Below are 20,340 nucleotides of genomic sequence, written 5' to 3' on the forward strand. Positions count from 1 at the left end.
AGTAAAAATTGAGATATCCTAATGAAACTTGGAACATGTGTTCCTTGGCACCATAAGAAGGTTAAGTTCAAAGATGGGCGGAATCGGACCACTGCCACGTCCACAAAATGGCGATAACCGAAAACACATTAGCTATACTAAGCAATAAATTAAGCTATGAACTTAAAATTTAGTACAAACAATTGTTATAGGAAGGGGCATATTTGGATGTTTTTTTTTTTGGGAAAGTGGGCGTGACACCGCCCCATACTATTTTTTTTTTTGTACGTATCTTGTAAACTGCTAAAGCTATATTAACGAAATGTTCAAGAGTCGTTTTCTTCAGCCATTTCCTTATATAGTGCAAAAATGGAGAAAATCGGATTATAACCACGCCCACCTCCCATACAAAGGTTATGTTGAAAACTACTAAAAATGCTTTAATTCAGTAAGGAAAACCAACAGAAGCCTTAAATTTCATTATTATAAGGCCCAGAAGAGCTGCACTCAAAATTGTAAATAAAATTTTAAATGGGCGTAGTTCCGCCCACTTATGGGTCAAAAACCATATCTCCGAAACAACTCGACCAATTACAATGAAATCCGGTTTGTAATATTTCCCTTGCATCCCAATTATATGTTGTGAAAATAGGCCAAATCGGTTCACAACCACGCCTACCAGAACTTTGAAGCCAATCTGAATCGTTTACTTTACAATATATGTATAAAGGAAGCACCAATGCAGATATCGGAATAGAACTTTGCACCAATACTGCATTTATAGTGTGACATCGCTATTCTAAAAATTGCCAAAATCGGACCATAAGTATTCAAGGCCTCATACATCGAATATGAGGACCTTAGAGCTTCGAATAAATTTTTTAACGAAAATTTAGGTAAAACTCTCAAATATTTTGAATAAATTCAGAGGGAATATTTTTCTTCTAATATAATGTCTCCGTGCCTAAAATACGTGAAATTGGGTCATAACTTCATCTAACTCCCATATACTTAATATTAGGATTTTCAAACATTCAATGGACTTTATACCATACACATATATGCCGAATATGTGGGTCAAATTGTTTGTTTTCTTAATAAAATTAAATAAATAAATTGCGAGATTATAAAATGTTCGGTTACACCCGAACTTAGGCCTTTCTTACCTGTTTTCTCATCAATATGAAGTAATGAAATACAACACAATTTATAAATATTGAATGCATTTTTTGGTTACCATATGAATTATCACGGCAAACAATTTTTTGTGAGCGACGAAGTGTCTTTCGTTGTTTTAATATAACATAAATTAGCATTCAAAAATCCAAAAACTGGATATGATTGGCTGATTCCTGGTATTGGTGACAAACTGTATTTCAAATTCATTACATTGAGGTATGCCTTGTGAGAGTCCCGATACCTCGATTAAACCATTTTGTAAAAGCAAGAGTATATCCAGAGTATGTTTTCTGTTCACAAAACCAGTTCAGTAAATACCAAATTTTATTATACATTGCTAAATTATTATTATTATTTTTTAATTTTTTATTTTGCATATACATTGAACTGTAACTTTAACTTCACTTTTTCTACATCCTTGGTTTAAATTAGTGGTTCTGCTTCGTCAAATGGGTCAGATGTTGTCACGCTCCGGGTCTAGATCTACTTCAGTGCCTTATCCCCTTATATCTTTTGGTGGTTTAGTTGGTTCGCGTTGTGCGGCTCCCAACTGGAAAGTGAATGACTTTAAACTAAGCTTTTAAATAATTATATTATCTACCTGAATAGCCAGCATTGCCACCATCAAAATCAACATCTCCTTCAGCTTCATTTTTCAATGTTTTGTTTTGAATTCTGTAGTGACTGTGTGAAATAGCTATGCACTGATACTGAAAAGCATGTCTCTTAGCGAGCATTTTATATATTTTGCGGGATTCGCATGACTTTATGGCACATTTCTTAATTTAATTTCACAGTTTGAATTTTATATAAAAGCGTTAAAATGCAATTTTTTCTGCACGTTAAATAAATGAAATTTGAACGCTTAAGGTCATTGCTAATAAAAATAATAAAATTTAAATTTATTAAATTAAATTAAATTAAATTAAATATCAAAATATATAAAATATTCGTTAATTAGAACACTGCACTTTGGACTGAAACGAAACTGTACAAGTACCTTATCATACCCGTCCTGCATTATGGTAAGGCGACACTATTAGTTTTCGAGAGAAAAGTTTTGTGGTCCCTTGAACACAATCCCGCAGGCGATGGAGGGATACGCTGGCAGGTCATGTTGTCCGAATGTTCGAAAACACTCCAGTTTTGAAAGTGTTCGATATGGTACGGCTGTATATACATATGTGAACACACTTGTTCAACTTTAAAAGCTTTGTAGCCAACTGCTTGGAAAAATTTTTGGGATAAAACGCATGAAACATGCAGATTAATTGAAAGCGCCACGCTCTATTGCCTATTGAGAGTCCTGATTAGAACGTTGCGTAAGAACAAGAGTGTTCATAAACACCAATTTTTATTATAAATTGATCAATTATTTTCTTTTTTTATTTTGCATCTACATTGAACTATAAATTTAACTTCATTCTCTATATCCTTGGTTTTTTTGGAGCTTTTTGCTTCGTCAAATTCTGGTGCGCTCCGGGTCTAGATAAGGTGGTCGTTTGGTAAGGGGTTGGTCTTTGTTTCTTTCCTTCTTATGATATGCGGCTCCCAACTGGAAAGTGGATGACTTCAAAGTAAACTTTTAAATAAATAAGTTATCTACCTGAATAGCCAGCATCATTTTCAATGTTTTGTTTTGGATTCTGTAGTGACTGTGTGAAATAGCTATGCACTGATACTGAGAAACAAGTCTCTTATCGAGCATTTAATATATTTCGCGAGATTCACATCTCGTTTATGATTTTATGGCAAATTTCGTACTTTTATTTCACAGTTACAATTAAACCGTTAAAATGCAATTTTTTCAGTACGGTAAATAATAAATTAAATAATAAAATAAAATAAAATAAAATAAAATAAAATAAAATAAAATAAAATAAAATAAAATAAAATAAAATAAAATAAAATAAAATAAAATAAAATAAAATAAAATAAAATAAAATAAAATAAAATAAAATAAAATAAAATAAAATAAAATAAAATAAAATAAAATAAAATAAAATAAAATAAAATAAAATAGAATAAAATAAAATAAAATAAAATAAAATAAAATAAAATAAAATAAAATAAAATAAAATAAAATAAAATAAAATAAAATAAAATAAAATAAAATAAAATAAAATAAAATAAAATAAAATGAAATAAAATAAAATAAAATAAAATAAAATAAAATAAAATAAAATAAAATAAAATAAAATAAAATAAAATAAAATAAAATAAAATAAAATAAAATAAAACAAAATAAAATAATTGACTGCACTTATATGCCATGGCAAGGTGTTGATTCTCTATGGACTTATACATATGTCTGTAACTCAGCACTTTGCACACTCAGCCTTATAATAATGTTGTTGGCTGCCAAAAATAGCAAAGCTTGAATTTTTTCAGTTTCAGCGATTATGGACAATACAAATAGATTTAATTAAAATTTTTCAGATATTTTCATGCGAAAATAGTTTCAATTGTTACTGGTGTGCATTGTTGTTGTAATCTTATATGTTCACGAGAACATTTTAAGTTAGCTTGGGTTTTAGTTCGTTTAGAATTATATGAAAAGAGCATTGATGGAAAGACTGAGCCACTCTGTGAGGTAGAGCTACTAAGCTGAGTAGAAGGGAAGTAACCTTCAAAAGTCTTCAAAATAAATTTTTCTGTGAATTTAAAATACAGTGGAACTTCTCTAACTCGAATCACCATAATCCACAAAAAAACTTCGAGTTAGAGAGACTTCCGAGTTACAGAAGGTAATTTGTATGAATTTTGACTTCTATTGCCAATTCAATAGTTCGAGTTATGGAAGTTCAACTGTATTTATTGATGATATTTAATCTGTATAAAATCTTTCTATGTAGTTGTTGCAATTTTAAATATTATATATTTTTTTCGACATATTATTTACATCTATAACATTTTGACAGCTGTAATTATAGCATCACTCCTTCTCGTGGGCAATCAAAAATGCAACTCTGCTGGCAATTATCAACAATTTCTCATCACAAATGCCAACATTTACTGTTATAGCCCCGCATAGCATGTGCAACGCAGTTTCAATTTCACATAAAACGGTAATAAATTGTTTTTATTGTTGTAAAAAGAAGCAGAATTTTTCTACAAGTCATCGCAGGCACCAAAACAAAAACAAAAACAACGTTTACCCCATTTCCATAATGGCAAAACGTGATTTTCTCCAAAAAGCCATCAACAATAATGCCAACAAATAAAAATAACTTCGAACATTTTTCATGAAAATGGCCACAGCAGGAAATACCAACGAAAGTAAAATAAGAAATAAAATGAAAAGTGAAAAAACCAAAAAAAAAAAAAAAAAACGAAAATCGTAAGGTAATCTCCGTCTAATGTACGGCATTAATAAATTCTTCGTTTAACCTTTAGAGCCACAGCCGCCGTTCTGCGTGCGCGCCCACTCTTCAGGCACTTTCTACTACAATGCTCCGTCCGTTCATCTGTTTGTCTGTTTGTTTGTAGGCGCTGAGAATATATGCAAGTTGTCTCGCGGGTTGCGCGTAGGTCAGACCAAGACAAATTCACTTTTCAATTTCAATTTCGACATTCTGATTGCCTTTCTAAATAAAAATGAAAAGTTGTTTGCAGCAGAGAAAATGGAAATTGAATGTTAAACACACGCACACACACACACACACAGTATAGATAAACAACGAACGCTTTGTTATTGCTGCTGGCAGACTTTTCCACTTAGACGGCTGGTACGCCGGTTTGCTGGTTGGCGATGGTTTGTTGTTGGTTTGGCGCACACTAAATCAGCCCAGTAAAATTGGTGACTCTGCTAACAGCAACGGCGGTTGTTGCTCGCATGTTGTTGTTGTTGTTGCATGTATTTTTATTTAGGTAATTTATGCTAACAGCTTTTCACTCTTTTTCCGCAATCAACAGTGAATTGTGAAGACAGACAGCGATTGTTGCACGTTGTGTGTGTGTGTGTGTGACAGTGTCTGTTGCTAACTCAACTAACTCCACTAAGCGCTAAGCGGTTAGGCAGCAGCAAAATCGTCCAAGCAGCACACGGTTGGCTTATCGTTGGTGTTGTTGTTATTCTTGTTGTTGCTTTTCGTTGTTGTTATAGCTTCTTTTAGTTATTTCTATTATTCTTGTTGTTGTTGTTGATGAGCTCGCGCTTGGCTTGGCTTGCTGCTTACATTGCACCAATGCACTGCCTGCATTTGTCCCTCCCGCACACCACACCACAGCACATGCTTCTTGCTGCGGTGGAAAGTGGAAATAATTTTCGCTTACAATTTGTGCCGAAATGGCCAAATATTACTTGACTCACTGAATTATCAACTGGCATGTCTAACTGCTTGAATGTCTAACTGGTAAGCCGTCCAACCGGTGTGCTGGTATGGTAATGTCAACGCTAATGTCTTGCCACCAGTGCGAAAAACCCTTTGCGACGCAAAAATTTACACTTTTTTGCTCACCTGAGAATTGTGTATAGTTTTTGGTCTTTAAAATAAACGCTTCGAGTCCTGAGTTGGACGGTTTTATTCCAAAATCAATCTCAAACACCTCTCAAGATGTGTTTATACAAATTAGTACAAGTCTTGGAGGTATCTTAAAAGATCTGTAGATTAGAGGAGGATAAAAGACGGACCTCTGTTAACTAGAAATAAAAGAACGGACAAGTTGGATTCTCAGAAAGCCCAACTTCACTCATTTGAAGTCTGAAGAGCCGGTTAGTAACTAGGTTAGTTAAAACGGAAAGAAATCGATTGGACAAAAGTGGAGCTAATAGAACTCGCCAGTAGAGTACAAGACCTATCGGTGAGTCCTTCCATTACTAATCTTGCGGATCATTTTTTCGAAACTAATGGTTAGGACAACCCAACTTAGTAGGAACAGTTGCAAAGACAGACTTATTATCATGGCTTATAGATAGACTCAATTATTCTTCCATATTTTCCGTAGTCCAACTGTTATTACAGTCTTGGAGGAATGTATGACAATAGTAACAACGTAAACGGGATCACAAGAGGATTAAAATTCAATTGTAACATCTTTCCGTTCCTTTTATATATTGCGAGTAAACGGAAAAAGCAGTTGAGGTCCCCACCGGTTCAAAATGGAGTCAGAGAACTCTCAGTTCATTAAAGTCGTTAAAGTTCGATAGAGACGATGAAGATGAAGAATGAAATGTTTAACTCTTGGCGAGAGAAAGTTTCAAGGATTAATCGGTTCCGATACAGAAGATCAGATTGAATTTTTTTTATGATTCAGATAGAGATTACGTCCGTTCGCTTCTTTTTGAAAACAAAGCCATTATACAGAGTTTCAAAGAGTTTGAGATGCTTTTAACTAGAAAAGTTCCCAAATAGAGTTTAAATTATCAAAAAGCCTTGCTAAATGGTTTAAAGAACCTTAAAGTCTAAACATTTTTTTCACATTACAAAGTCTTCCGAGTATTTCCGTTCGAAACTTATTCGAGGAGATTTCTTTCATACTTTCATCTAAATTCGCGTCTACAATCGGACTCAGCTTGATACTGATAACCTCCTTCCAACTGAGAACGCGTAAGAAACACTATAAAGTAATGTTTCTTATAAAACGGGTACGCAATAAACAACAACAAAAACTGCAAACTACCAAAAATAAATAGCTAAATAGATTTCCATATGCATGTGTGTGTATATATGCGACCGAAAAACATGAAAATAGTAAGACGTTGAATCAGAAAATCGTGAGGAAATCACCAAAAACAACAGCAACAGCAGAATCACACACTTCTATATTACAAACACCAGAAACTTGGACATCATTTCTGTACGTGTACGAGTATACAAAGAGCCCTCTTCGTCTGTGCTGTCTGCAGCCAGCCAGTCTTGTCTCCTTCGTTGCTGCCAAAGTCTTCTAGGTTGATTTAGAAAGTCTGCGCTGTGCAACAAATTTATCGCGGCGCTGTCGTATTGGCTAATAGACAGCTAGACGTGCGGCCGTGTAGGTTTCGTGGCGAAATTGCGAAAAACTGATGTAGAATAAATAAGCGTTATGGGTTGCATGGATATCGCGTGGCGAGGTGAAAATTCTCGAGAGTTTGCTAAATGCAAATAAGGCACATCAGATGAAGATGCGAGTAACTTATTGGCGGTTATACTTGTGTAGAGTATGCATAGTGTGTTGATTTTGTGCGGCAGAAAATACATATATTTTTATAAAACAAAATTTAAAATTACATTTAAATCAGTAAATTAGATACGCAATACGATTTGAAAAGTTATTTGAATAATATTTGTGATTTAAAAAAAAATAAAATATATTTTTAATAATTAATATCCATAATTTTTTATGATTTTTTTTTTTCAGGAAATTTAATTTGAATTAGATTTTTATTATTAGTTCTGTAATATTAGTGATTTAAAATATAATTATAATAAGTTTTTTATATTTTTTTCAAGAAATTTAATTTGAAATTTATTTAATTTAAAATAACAAAAAAATTAAATACTTTATTTAAAATTATTGGCTCAAGCAATTTAAATCAAATTTTTATTTATTTTTTATGTGAAAAAAAATTAATAAGATATTTCATCTAGATGGCAACTACACTTCCAGATATTGCCTGTACCTTTCTTTTCTTACTCAAATGTTCAAATATTTTGAATTTTTTATTAGTTTTTTTTTTAGATTTTTTTCTCAAGAAATTTAATTCCAAAATTCATTTAATTTAAAGTTTAAAAAATACTCTATTCAATATTATTCAAGCATTTTAATTATTTTTTTTATATAAAAAAAATTAATAATACATTTCAACTAGGTGGCAACTACAATTACATACATACATATATTAAGGACACCTATTTTCCATTTTTTTTTCGCAAATATTCAAATTTTACATTTTTCTGTGATTTTTCATTCGAAAAAATTTTTCCAGCATTCCAAATATTTTTTTCGCAAATATTCAAATTTTACATTTTTCTGTGAATTTTTATTCGAAAATATTTTTCCAATATTCTAAATATTTTTTTCGCAAATATTCAAATTTTACATTTTCCTGTGAATTTTTATTCGAAAAAATTTTTCTAATATTCCAAATATTTTTTTTTTACATTTTTCTGTGATTTTTCATTCGAAAAAATTTTTCCAATATTCCAAATATTTTTTTCGCAAATATTTAAATTTAAATTTTTCTATGAATTTTCATTCGAAAAAAATTTTCCAAATATTTTTTTCGCAAATATTCAAATTTTACATTTTTCTGTGAATTTTTATTCGAAAATATTTTTCCAATTTTCCAAATATTTTTTTTCGCAAATATTCAAATTTAAGATTTTTCTATGAATTTTCATTCGAAACAAATTTTCCAAATATCTTTTTCGCAAATATTCAAATTTTACATTTTTCTGTGAATTTTTATTCGAACAATTTTTTCCAATATTCCAAATATTTTTTTCGCAAATATTCAAATTTTACAATTTTCTATGAATTTTCATTCGAAAATTTTTTTCCAATATTCCAAATGTTCTTTTCGCAAATTTTACATTTTCCTGTGAATTTTTATTCGAAAAAATTTTTCTAATATTCCAAATATTTTTTTTTTTACATTTTTCTGTGATTTTTCATTCGAAAAAATTTTTCCAATATTCCAAATATTTTTTTCGCAAATATTTAAATTTAAATTTTTCTATGAATTTTCATTCGAAAAAAATTTTCCAAATATTTTTTTCGCAAATATTCAAATTTTACATTTTTCTGTGAATTTTTATTCGAAAATATTTTTCCAATTTTCCAAATATTTTTTTTCGCAAATATTCAAATTTAAGATTTTTCTATGAATTTTCATTCGAAACAAATTTTCCAAATATCTTTTTCGCAAATATTCAAATTTTACATTTTTCTGTGAATTTTTATTCGAACAATTTTTTCCAATATTCCAAATATTTTTTTCGCAAATATTCAAATTTTACATTTTTCTATGAATTTTCATTCGAAAATTTTTTTCCAATATTCCAAATGTTCTTTTCGCAAATTTTACATTTTCCTGTGAATTTTTATTCGAAAAAATTTTTCTAATATTCCAAATATTTTTTTTTTACATTTTTCTGTGATTTTTCATTCGAAAAAATTTTTCCAATATTCCAAATATTTTTTTCGCAAATATTTAAATTTAAATTTTTCTATGAATTTTCATTCGAAAAAAATTTTCCAAATATTTTTTTCGCAAATATTCAAATTTTACATTTTTCTGTGAATTTTTATTCGAAAATATTTTTCCAATTTTCCAAATATTTTTTTTCGCAAATATTCAAATTTAAGGTTTTTCTATGAATTTTCATTCGAAACAAATTTTCCAAATATCTTTTTCGCAAATATTCAAATTTTACATTTTTCTGTGAATTTTTATTCGAACAATTTTTTCCAATATTCCAAATATTTTTTTCGCAAATATTCAAATTTTACATTTTTCTATGAATTTTCATTCGAAAATTTTTTTCCAATATTCCAAATGTTCTTTTCGCAAATATTCAAATTTAAAATTTTTCTATGAATTTTCATTCGAAAAAAATTTTCCAAATATTTTTTTCGCAAATATTCAAATTTAAGATTATTTTATGAATTTTCATCCGAAAAAAATTTTCCAAATATGTATTTTTTTCGAAAATATTCAAATTTTACATTTTTCTATGAATTTTCATTCGAAAATATTTTTCCAATTTTCCAAATATTTTTTTCGCAAATATTCAAATTTAAGATTTTGCTATGAATTTTCATTCGAAAATATTTTTCCAATATTCTAAATATTTTTTTCGCAAATATTCAAATTTTACAATTTTTTTGGAATTTTCATTCGAATTTTATTTTCCAATTTTTAAATTTATTTTTCCTCAAATATTCAAGTTTTACATTTTCTATGAATTTTTGTTCTAAAAAATTATCCACTTTTCAATTCGAAAACAGCCCACTGTGCAACGCTGCCTAGTAAACCTCGCTCGTATAATTTATTTTTGTTGCCAACATTGCACGTTTTTCTGCCGTTTTTGCTCTATTTCAGCAACATTTTCAATGCTTGTTGTTGTATTGTAGTCATTTTGTTGTTGCTAAATTCTCCGCTCATACCTCAGTTGCTATTGAACACCGTAGCTCTTCTTTATTGACCACAAATCGCTAAAAGTAGCACTCGCCGAACACGTACAACTACACAAACACACACAACACTTACAAAAACAAATAAATATTCGAACCGGCGAACTGGCGAACAGGCGGACAAGCGCACAATTTAACTGCTTGGACGCGCACAGCTGGTTCAATAGGCCGGTCGTCTAAACCGCAGCATGCGCCACTGCCGCACTACAGCTGCTCCGCTCCTCCCTCTCCTCTCGTCCGCCTGTTTGACGACTCCAGCGTCAGCGTCGCGATGTGCATTAATTGTGCATTTGCATTTGCATTTTATCGCACTGCCGCGTACCAACAGCTCACACACTAGCCCGTTGCTGGCCGCTGAATAGTCGAACTCACAGAGCAACATTAGTCAGACGCTGTCGGCCGTTGCGCGTTGAGTAAGCGTTTAGTTTGGTTAGCTTAGCAACCAGCAGCATTTGAAAGAGAAAATCTTCGCATTTGCAATGGGTGAAACAAAAAAACATTTCAAGTTCACTATCATTTTCATATCGGTCGAACGTGATTGGGGCGACTATCGCACAACAACAACAATAACAAAACCAACGATTGGCGTTACAGCCATGTGTTTGTTGGCACATGACAGGCAACTATTGACGACTGCCGGCAATTGTTGTTGTTGTTGTTGCTTTTCTATGGCGATTGATGCGATTAGCGCCGTGGCACAACTATTCAAATATGGCAGCATGCGGCGCAAACACACACATACACATACTTACATACCTGTAAGAGTAAGAGTATGGGTTTGTGTGCGAGCTTAGTCTGATATCGGGTGTCGCTTGCCGGACGCTTTGCTTTGCTTTGAGTTGGCAGCGAAATGTTGACGCGTCTAAATACAGCCGCATGCCACACTTTTTCCCACAGCGTCGCGCACTTTTTAATCACACAACAACAACAACAACAATATTAACAACAACTGCCCGCGCGTTAGCTGTTCGACTGGTCGTTGGCGTCGCCGATATTTTCACTTGATTTTGTTGCATTTATTTTAAGCGCTTCCACAGCTGCCGTCGCGCCCACAATATGCTAACCAAGCAACATTTGCATAAATTTTTATTAGTTATTCGATTTTTATTAAGTTCAATTCTTGTAGTTAGCTTTGGCAGTTTCATTTCAATTAATTGTTAGAAGGTTTTTAGTAATACAAGTCTCATTTTACATACATTTATATTACTTTTATTAATGCTTATCTATTTCCCTCAACTGCGAGCGCTTCAAGCTTTTAGATGGGTAGAACCGCTTTCGCACAATCGTTGGATTCTTTGAGTTCTTTTGTAAGCTCCTACTTGACCCTTCTCCGCATACTACGCTTTCGATTGGTCTTTGACAGTAATGGTAGACCATTATTAGGCTAATGCACCAGTAACTTCACACTTGTCATCTCCCTACTCCATCTGCATGGAACCAGACTGTGGTTAGTAGACTTGATTCCGACTTGTTGTTGTCGCCAAATTGGAGAAGAAGTTCCAGCGCTGGTGCCAGCATTTGCATTTAGTCCAAGCTTAACTCCTGTCTTTATGCTGACTGTCTTAGAGTCCGTTGAGAACGCTGTGGACTTTGTGGAACAGTCAGTTCCTTCCGCCTTATTTGAAGCAGAGCCGGACTCCCCTGAAGTTGTTTTTATTTAATTATATATATTTATATTTTCGACCCACAAGTGTAAAGGAAAGTTGGTCCACTTGCGCATAGGTCCCAATACTCACGCAAGGCTATCTTATTACGGAAAGCGCCAGGTATCCGTAGGCTTTGTTCGAGACTGAGCTATTTAGGCCCCCCAGGGCCTTAGGTCGCGTGATACCTTGACCCAACTCTTTTTCTACTAGAAATCATGGTAAGACTTCATCCTGGAATGCTGTGGTATTGAGCAGTAATGAACACCAAACGATGAAGCCATAACTTAGCTAGAACAACAAGGGAAGATCGTTAACAGTTACTTCCTGCCACAGTTGCGACACTGTAATATCTATTACCAACAGGCACACTCGGGAAGGGTCCAGTGAGTGATTTTTGTCAACCATAAATCATGTAATTATAAAGTGTAATCTTTGGCCTGGAGAAAATTATGATGATCTTCTTACTTTTCGAAATCATTTTTGTAGTAGACCTCAGTGTTATCAAATTATTTTCCGTAAACATTTTCTAGAGACGTACCTTAAGAGTTCTTTCATTATCTTTGGTACCATGTAACTTGACTAACGATCATTTTACTGTCATTCAAAGTAATTTTTTCAGTTTTTATACTTATTAGCTTGTGGACTTCTGCAATAGCGTTGGCCTTCGGTGGTCAAACGATTTATCCGGAATTTAGCAAAAAATTAAACAAAGATTGCTTTGTCTTTAGCAGAAGTCTTTAAAGCTCATGAAGCCAATTTTTGGCACCAGTAGCATTTTAACAGTATTCTAAAACTTTCGAATTTTCAAAAACTCACTTACATATATCTTACTAATTAATAGTTCGACATCTGTGAAGAGGACTCTTTTAGAGGTTAGATCTAACTACAAAACATATTTTAGTGATACTTTTTGATACCAACGATGTGAATTTTTAAGTATGGTTGGTATTTCTTCTTATTTTTCTTCCGTGTATAAAAAGTCATTAGACAGATAACGGTAAAAGTAGGCGTGTAAGCATTTATCAGTATTGCCAGATCGTACAAATTTGAAAAACTCTCAAAAAATTTCGTTTAAGTGAGATTTTTTCAATAGTATTTAAACAGAAGCTACCCCACAAAATGGTTTACTTAGATTCTGCGGTAATGCCAAAATATTAAACTCGTATTTTTTCACTTTCACTGTCAATATTATTTTATTGTTAATACAATCAGTTTTTTTACTTGTCTCCTTGACTTTGTGCGCCATTCGTTGCCAATGTCGTAATTTCGGTTGTCATATTAATATTTATTAGCTTGGAAGTAGGTGAAATTCATAGTTGTCCACGTACGAGAAAATAAAGGCGAAACGGGTTAATGTGGAGCAAAATATTTTTTTGGAAAAACTGGTGGCAACCAACGAACTAGTTTTGCTGATATTGCCATAGACCTATAAGAAAGGTGGGATATTTTGAATTCATTTAGGTTAGTGGGTTTGAATAAATACATGTTTTTCGATTTTTATGGAAATTAATGGACAGCGAATACCCTTAAATCCTTCTGAGATATAAGAGAAGCTTTTTTCAGAGTTTAATGACTCAGAATGATTAAATGTAAAGCTCGGCTTTGACTTTAACCCATTAAGGGAACTCATGAGACCTTCATAAAATTGTGTCCGATATTTTACAAAGTCCATAAGTTACAGGTGCCCCAGCTAAACTATGATAGGGCCATTGAAATAGCATTGTCAACCAGCATCGCGCCTGAAATCACTTGACTTCGTGAAATTTTGCATTCCAACCCACATAACAGACAGATTCTATGGAACTACAGCCAGCACCATGAGTGGATGATTGAAGATTACTCAGAAGAAACGGGTATATATTTACAGATCCACATAAATATATAAGTATGTATGTACATATATACGTGGCATGGAAATTACGAGCACGACAGCAACGTCACAGTAGCGTACAGCCACTAACCGCTGGTGGGCAGCAGCCAAATGGACGGGCGCTTGGAGTCCACAGTTGCCGACACAACGCGAGTACGTGCAACAGAGTAAGTAGTCGGAAAAAATGCGGTGATTTTTTTCACTTTCATCCACACGCGGAATTGATAGACACATTCACTATGCGCTGTGGGCCTAGAGCGTGATGTGCCAAGCGACGCTTGCATTGGGACGGCGTGGAAAAGCGCAAGATCGGTGTCAACGGCGGCAGCGCACCTTTTACAATTTATTTGTTTTTTTTTTTTGGTTTTGTTTTTCGGGTGCGCTAACATTGCTACCAACACACACACACTTGTATCGAGGCTGCTATTGCAGCGAGTGAATGTGCAACCAACAATAAAAGCAACAACTTGGCAAATGGACAGGAAAACATGCCGCATTCCACAGCTCAGCAACGCGGAGGACGATTCCAAGCAAGAGCTGGTGTGTTTATGTATGTGTGTTGGCGTATGCATGCGTGCCTTCAGGCCAACCAACGATATGGAAATTGTTCCTCCTTTTACGCGGTGTTTTTTTTTTTTGTTTTACTTTTATTTGTTGCTCTGTTTTGGTGGTTTTTTAGAAAAAAATGCGGAAAATTTAGAAAGTGAACAAATGATCTTCGCGGAAAGTGAAGATTTATTGTGGTAATAGTGAAAAGCGTATGGAGCGTGAGGGGCGGGTGGCAGTGAGCGAATTGCCGGTTACGTGGTTACTGGTAGTTTCGGATATTTTTCATTTATTGTTGGTTTTATAAATAAGCAACTTCATCAAGGGATGTTACACTTATATAAGTTCCATGGAATCTGAAATTTGAAAACACTTTTCATACTTCCACTCCTTGACCTATTTTCGAAAACTAGTAAAAAATGCTAATGGTCTCAATATCCATTTTCTTGTTTAGATCTCTAAATAGAAGTAGACGATGGTCGAAAATATTATAATTAATTCTATAATTTTATTTCATGTAAATAATAAATTTACTACAAAAAGCAACGGAATAAAATACAAAAATTATTTTTTGTTAAGTAATTAAAAATGAATAAAATATTATTTATATTAAAATTAAAGCTATATTATTTCAAATAAGATTAAATCATTTATTTTACTATCAAAGAATATATTCAAAAATGTTTGCATTTTAGCGCCAACAATTTAATTTGAAAACAACCCTGAAAGTCCTAGTAGTACGTTCAGTGAATAAGAAACTGAATTGCATACATTTAGGCTGAACTGTTAGTGCACTTAGTAGTCAATGTTTTGTACTGCAAACAAGAAATAGCTTATTATAACAACATTGTTTAATTTAAACTAAGATTCATTAGGCGAAATTTTAAATAATTCTTCATTTAATAACTAATTAATAAATTTCTTACAAAACAGTAGTTTCTTTTCTACTTTTGTCTTTCTCACTCCCTCTCTCTATATAATTCACACCATACATAGTTGGCAACGCCAGACGAATTTCAGCGAAAAGAGACCAGGGTGTCCCTTTCTCACTGCAAAGCAGCCGAAAAATTCAGTCTTGTTTTAGCGGCTGAGCGAGTGTGAACGGCGTGGCAAATGCGCGAGTAGTGCAATTTTATTTCGAATGTGCGAAGAAGAAAACTAAGAAAACGAGACCAAATTAAAGATTTTTTCTTTCATCCAATTTAAATAAGGTAAATTATGCAAAGTGTCAAACAAATTGCATTAAAACGCAAATTACGTGCTAAATTCTAATTGAAAATTGGTTGCAAAGTGACGCTAGCGTGTAGTTTGGAGAATTTATCTGTGTGCTGCATTTTTTTGTATGGAATTTTACATATTGCTGTTACCTGTGTGCGTAGTGTAGGCATCCGCCATATTGCTTTTCTTGTCTATTCGTCGTCGGGCGCACTGCTCGCTCTCTACCCAACTGTACGAGTACGAGTGCTGCCGCTTCTGCTGGTGTGTTGTACGACGACGGCAATAACGAGATCGGCGAACGGCTGCCTGCTTCACAAATCGAGTTGAAGTGGCGTGGAAGAAAAAAGGAAATTTCTTGCTTACTGTCGCCTGCTCGCACGTAGTCTACTGCGTTGCTGGAATTTGTTAGAAAAAGAAAAAACAATAATAAAGGTGAAATATTTGTACACAAACCGCCAAAAACAAGATAGAAGAGTAAGATCAAAACAAAAGTGTTTATAATGATCATAAATTGTGTGTTTAATTGCATTTAATATGAATATGCGCAAATTAAAGTTCGTGCACTTGCTATGCAAATATATGCGTACATATGTACGCAGTTCGTGTATTCGGATTTGCTCGAACAGCAATTGATTTATGCAGTGGTGTGCGAACGCAGATATTGCGTAGAAAAGTGGGAAAAGATTAGTGGATTAAGTGCTCGAACTGAAATTGAATTGATGTTACTTAAATCTCAGTGCAAATTCTCTAAATTCAATGACCCCCACTAGCGCGGGCTTGGTGTTATTCAAAGCAACATGTAGAATTAGAAGAGCACCCGCTATTTACATCATATATACATATGTGTGTGTCCGCTTGTCATTCAGTGAAAAAAATTGTTGCTGTTCGCTGTCAACGAACCTAGACTTTCTACAAATTTTTTTTATTGCGCCCACATGCATATTTCCTCAATCATCTCATAGTGCGTTTTACTACTTCATTCGCTATTTCTTTCGTGTACATTCAGTACTTCTCGCTCGTTTCTACTATTTTCAATTAAAATTTTTTCTTTCATCAGTCGTACTCTTTGAAATCGCTTTTTAGGCAGTTCCATCGCACCTTCATCTGCTACGAACTCTCATATATGCATATCGTTGTCTTCTTTGTGTAAACGGCCAACGAATAAATTTGATAGCGAGTGAGCGATTCCACAACGAGTAGTGCGTAGTACCTATGCAGCTTGCCTCTTCACTCGCTTGTATAGCGTTGCCAGAAATTTTTAGCTGGTTTTGTTTTCGCACAAATCTTTTGACTTTTGTGCTGTTCTATAGCAGCGAGTGTGTTGAAAAAGTACGACTATGTATTTTTGAGATTTTGAAAACAACTTTATAGCAAAAATGTAAACAAATGTCTTGGGTTGGTGAACTATGCAAATTCCGAAATATTTTGGCGCGCAAAATGTCTACTTGTGTATAATAAGGTGTCTACCAATCCTAATAAATAAAGAATTTTAATTTTATATCTATTTACAGCTTGAAAAGCTTTATTCGCTCCAATGATGGAGGATATTACGAAGAATATTATATTCACTACGAATGCAATAGGTGCCAATGGGCAGCCTACGACTATACAGTATCAAACAGCTGACGGCACCATATTAAAACAACCGAAAATAGAAGGACAGAAGGAGCAGCCCACATTCTATTACACCACCACAAATGTAAGTCACATCTTTCACGATAATTTTCTAATTGAGAAAATATATTAATACATTTTAAAACTAATATTTTTCAGGGCGGTGCAGCAACCACAGTTAACTTGGCACAACTGACCACTGACGACAATAAAACATGTTACATAGCGCAACCAGTTGGTGGTTACAACTACGCACTGGTGAATGGCATGCAACTAAATCAAGGTGGCACAATCGGTATAGCCACTTTAGATGCACAGGGACGCTTGCAGATTGTCAATCAAAATAAACCAATTGCAGCAGTAAGCTAAATGCAGATTTCCTTCCATTACATATTTATAACCTTACATATTCGCTAGTCCTTACAGGCTATTTCGCCAATGCCAAATACCATCTCAAACATCAGTTTCAAATGCGATGTGTGCGGTTTAATGTTTTCACATCTGGCGCTATTGAACCATCACAAACGTATACACACACAAGATGGCAGTGATCAACAGCAGGGCCAACCGGAAACAATAGTGGTGAATGCACAAGGATTGGTGCAGACACAAAATATAATCACCGAGAATGGGCAAATGGGACAGATACAGATTGTGGCAACCGAATCGCTGGAACCGGCCACAACTGTCTTGCAACAGCAACAACAGCAACAGCAGCAGCAGCAACAACATACCAACACAGTGGTCACAAATGTTACACAGAATACGAGCAATGAAATGGCCGTGAACACAACCAACATTGCCGGCTTAAAATCCGTTAAGCTCACGCAATCAAAATGCGTAACATGTGGCAATCAAATGCTGCAACCTGCCAAACGTAAGGGCCCAAAACTGGTGCGCTGCGAGGATTGTATACGCGTAGATCAAGAGATGAACGCACCGCAAGGCATTACGCCCACACAAATATTCGTTGCACAAGATGGTGACATAAAATGTGAATTGAATGAATTTGTAACTGGCAGTGCGGATTCTTCGCCAATGGACTCGCTCACAGCACAAGGTGGTATGTTGACGCATCACCAGCTGCAACCGGTGCAGGTGGTATCGGCGAGTTCGCCGGAGTCACAGCATCAACAAAGCAGCCAACAACAACAGAATATCGCGCCGAAACAGGAGCAATCAGGCGGTCAAACGACTGCGGTCGGCAATCATCCAGTGAAGAAACGTAATCAACAGCAAGTGACCAAATGTCAAAAATGCAATGGATCTGGCGTGGTTTTTGTGGGTTCAGGCACACCGGCGACCAAACAGCAGGCTGTCAATGTAAAAGCAGAGTGAGCACATTTTGCTTTAAATTATATTAATAATGCTATAATAATATTTTCTATTCGCCGTAGAAATCCCAAGCCGTTTACTTGCAACATTTGTGGCGGCACATTTTCACGTTACTCCAGCCTGTGGTCACACAAGAAGCTGCACAGCGGCGAAAAGAATTACAAGTGCACCATTTGTGGACTGGCCTTTGCCAAGGCGGTGTACTTGAAGAACCACGCAAGAATACACACCGGTGAGAAGCCCTACAAGTACGTACAATGTTTCTATATTTATAGAGAGTGGTAACTTACTGTTTTTTTATTTGTTAAACAGATGTCAAACATGTGGCATGCAATTTTCGCAATCGCCACATCTCAAGAACCACGAACGCACGCACAGCGGCGAACGGCCATATGTCTGCGAGGTGTGTGATAAAGGCTTCGCGCGGCATGCCACATTATGGAATCACCGGCGCATACACACCGGCGAAAAGCCTTACAAGTGTGATATCTGCGGCTCGGCATTCTCGCAGGCTGCACATTTGAAGAATCACGCCAAAGTGCATTCGGGCGAAAAACCATTCCGTTGCGATATCTGTTCGGCGGCCTTCGCTGATCGTTTTGCGCTGAAGCGGCATAGAGGCATTCATCAGAAATATGGTTAGTTGATAATTAATAATATTAAATAATTCATTTAACGCTATTAATTTTTGAATTGCATTTTATAGGACAAACTGCACCGCGACAACCAGCGCAAACGCAACAACAACAGTCCATGTCCACAGATGATGTGATGATACATAAACAGGAAATACCCGAAATGGATGATGACGCACAGCAAGAGGTGATCATATCTGGCTTATAGACAAAAGCGGCAACAGCAACAGTTGCCACAAATGCAATTATTGCTGCGCAGCGGTATCAATTACATGCGATCACAACTACTTCCGCTACCACACCGACACCCACATTGACTGCGACAACGACAGCGCATACAAAGTTGATGACGAATCAACATCAACAGCAACAACAACAGCCAGCACTACCGAAAATGCCACAGCAACAACAACAAACAACGATAACATTACCAACACAAACGCAACAACAACAACAAAGTGCAGTTGGCGTTACAACAACTGTAACAGCCAATATTAATAGTCAACAACAACACATAACACAATTGCAACAACAACACCACCAGCAACAACAAACACAACAACAGCCACAGCCGCAAACGCAATCTCATATGAGTCAACAACACTACACAACCACCTATTTGCATGACTCCAATAACAGCGCTGCCGGTGCAACAACAACAATAGCACGTCCACCAATGCAAACTGTCAGCTACTATTATCAGCAACACACGGCAACAGGTGAAATAATTGTTGCTGCAACACCCACTGCCGGGGGCAATGTTTATCCGCATGCATAGAGTGTGTGAAGTTGCTCGGCTAAAGGCAGTTGCAAGCTATTGCACGCTACGGTAGTTATTGTTGTTTTAATTTTATTGTTGTTGTTTTTGTTTTTTTATTATTATAAAATAGTTGTTGCCAATGTGGATTTAAAATGTGCTTGCAAGAAATATGCAGTCTACACATTATTGAGAGTGTAACACACTTTTCTCCCCTCTCCTTCATATATTATATATAGATTTATATATTTTTCTTCAGAAAATCAGTTGTAGCCATGTAATTGCCAAATATTTAATATTTGTAATTGCAATTTGTGCTGTGTGGTACCGAATGTGCTTCGAGTTTCTCGTAAAACACTTTTAGGTTAGTGATTTTCCCTGCTTTCATGTGCCACAATTGAAGCAATTAAAGCAATTTTAAAACAATTATTAACGGTTTTTTTT

At 34.7% G+C, this 20,340-nt stretch overlaps 2 protein-coding genes and 1 long non-coding RNA gene across 6 annotated transcripts; 1 reads left to right on the plus strand and 2 right to left on the minus strand.

The window, feature by feature from the left end:
• Positions 1–1,509: 1,509 nt before the first annotated feature.
• Positions 1,510–2,907, minus strand: LOC105220619 (uncharacterized). The gene is made up of 3 exons (XR_008470572.1): positions 2,765–2,907; positions 1,760–2,713; positions 1,510–1,708 (listed from the first exon to the last, which is right to left on the minus strand). It is a non-coding gene; the product is annotated as an uncharacterized LOC105220619 (long non-coding RNA).
• A 12,448-nt stretch (positions 2,908–15,355) lies between these two features.
• On the minus strand, positions 15,356–16,993 carry LOC114803981 (uncharacterized). Its single transcript, XM_054227883.1, has 3 exons — positions 16,456–16,993; positions 15,705–15,950; positions 15,356–15,495 (listed from the first exon to the last, which is right to left on the minus strand). Exons 1-3 carry the CDS (start codon positions 16,494–16,496, stop codon positions 15,384–15,386), a joined length of 399 nt encoding a protein of 132 aa, XP_054083858.1. The 5' UTR covers positions 16,497–16,993; the 3' UTR covers positions 15,356–15,383.
• On the plus strand, positions 15,402–19,689 carry LOC105212092 (zinc finger protein ZFP2). Of its 4 annotated transcripts, none has more exons than XM_011183865.3 (7): positions 15,402–15,548; positions 17,067–17,254; positions 17,329–17,529; positions 17,587–18,503; positions 18,567–18,752; positions 18,817–19,142; positions 19,211–19,689. In XM_011183865.3, the coding sequence occupies exons 2-7, from the start codon at positions 17,090–17,092 to the stop codon at positions 19,345–19,347; spliced, it is 1,932 nt and encodes a 643-aa protein (XP_011182167.2). In that variant the 5' UTR covers positions 15,402–15,548; positions 17,067–17,089; the 3' UTR covers positions 19,348–19,689. The 4 variants fall into 4 exon arrangements, with proteins under 4 accessions (XP_011182167.2, XP_054083851.1, XP_028895895.2 ...); XM_054227876.1 differs by having other exon boundaries at positions 15,420–15,548; positions 17,049–17,254; XM_029040062.2 differs by lacking the exon at positions 15,402–15,548 and adding an exon at positions 15,847–15,987.
• Positions 19,690–20,340: the final 651 nt, after the last annotated feature.

Source organism: Zeugodacus cucurbitae, chromosome 3 (genome assembly GCF_028554725.1).
Source record: "Zeugodacus cucurbitae isolate PBARC_wt_2022May chromosome 3, idZeuCucr1.2, whole genome shotgun sequence".
Classification (NCBI taxonomy): Eukaryota; Metazoa; Arthropoda; class Insecta; order Diptera; family Tephritidae; genus Zeugodacus; species Zeugodacus cucurbitae.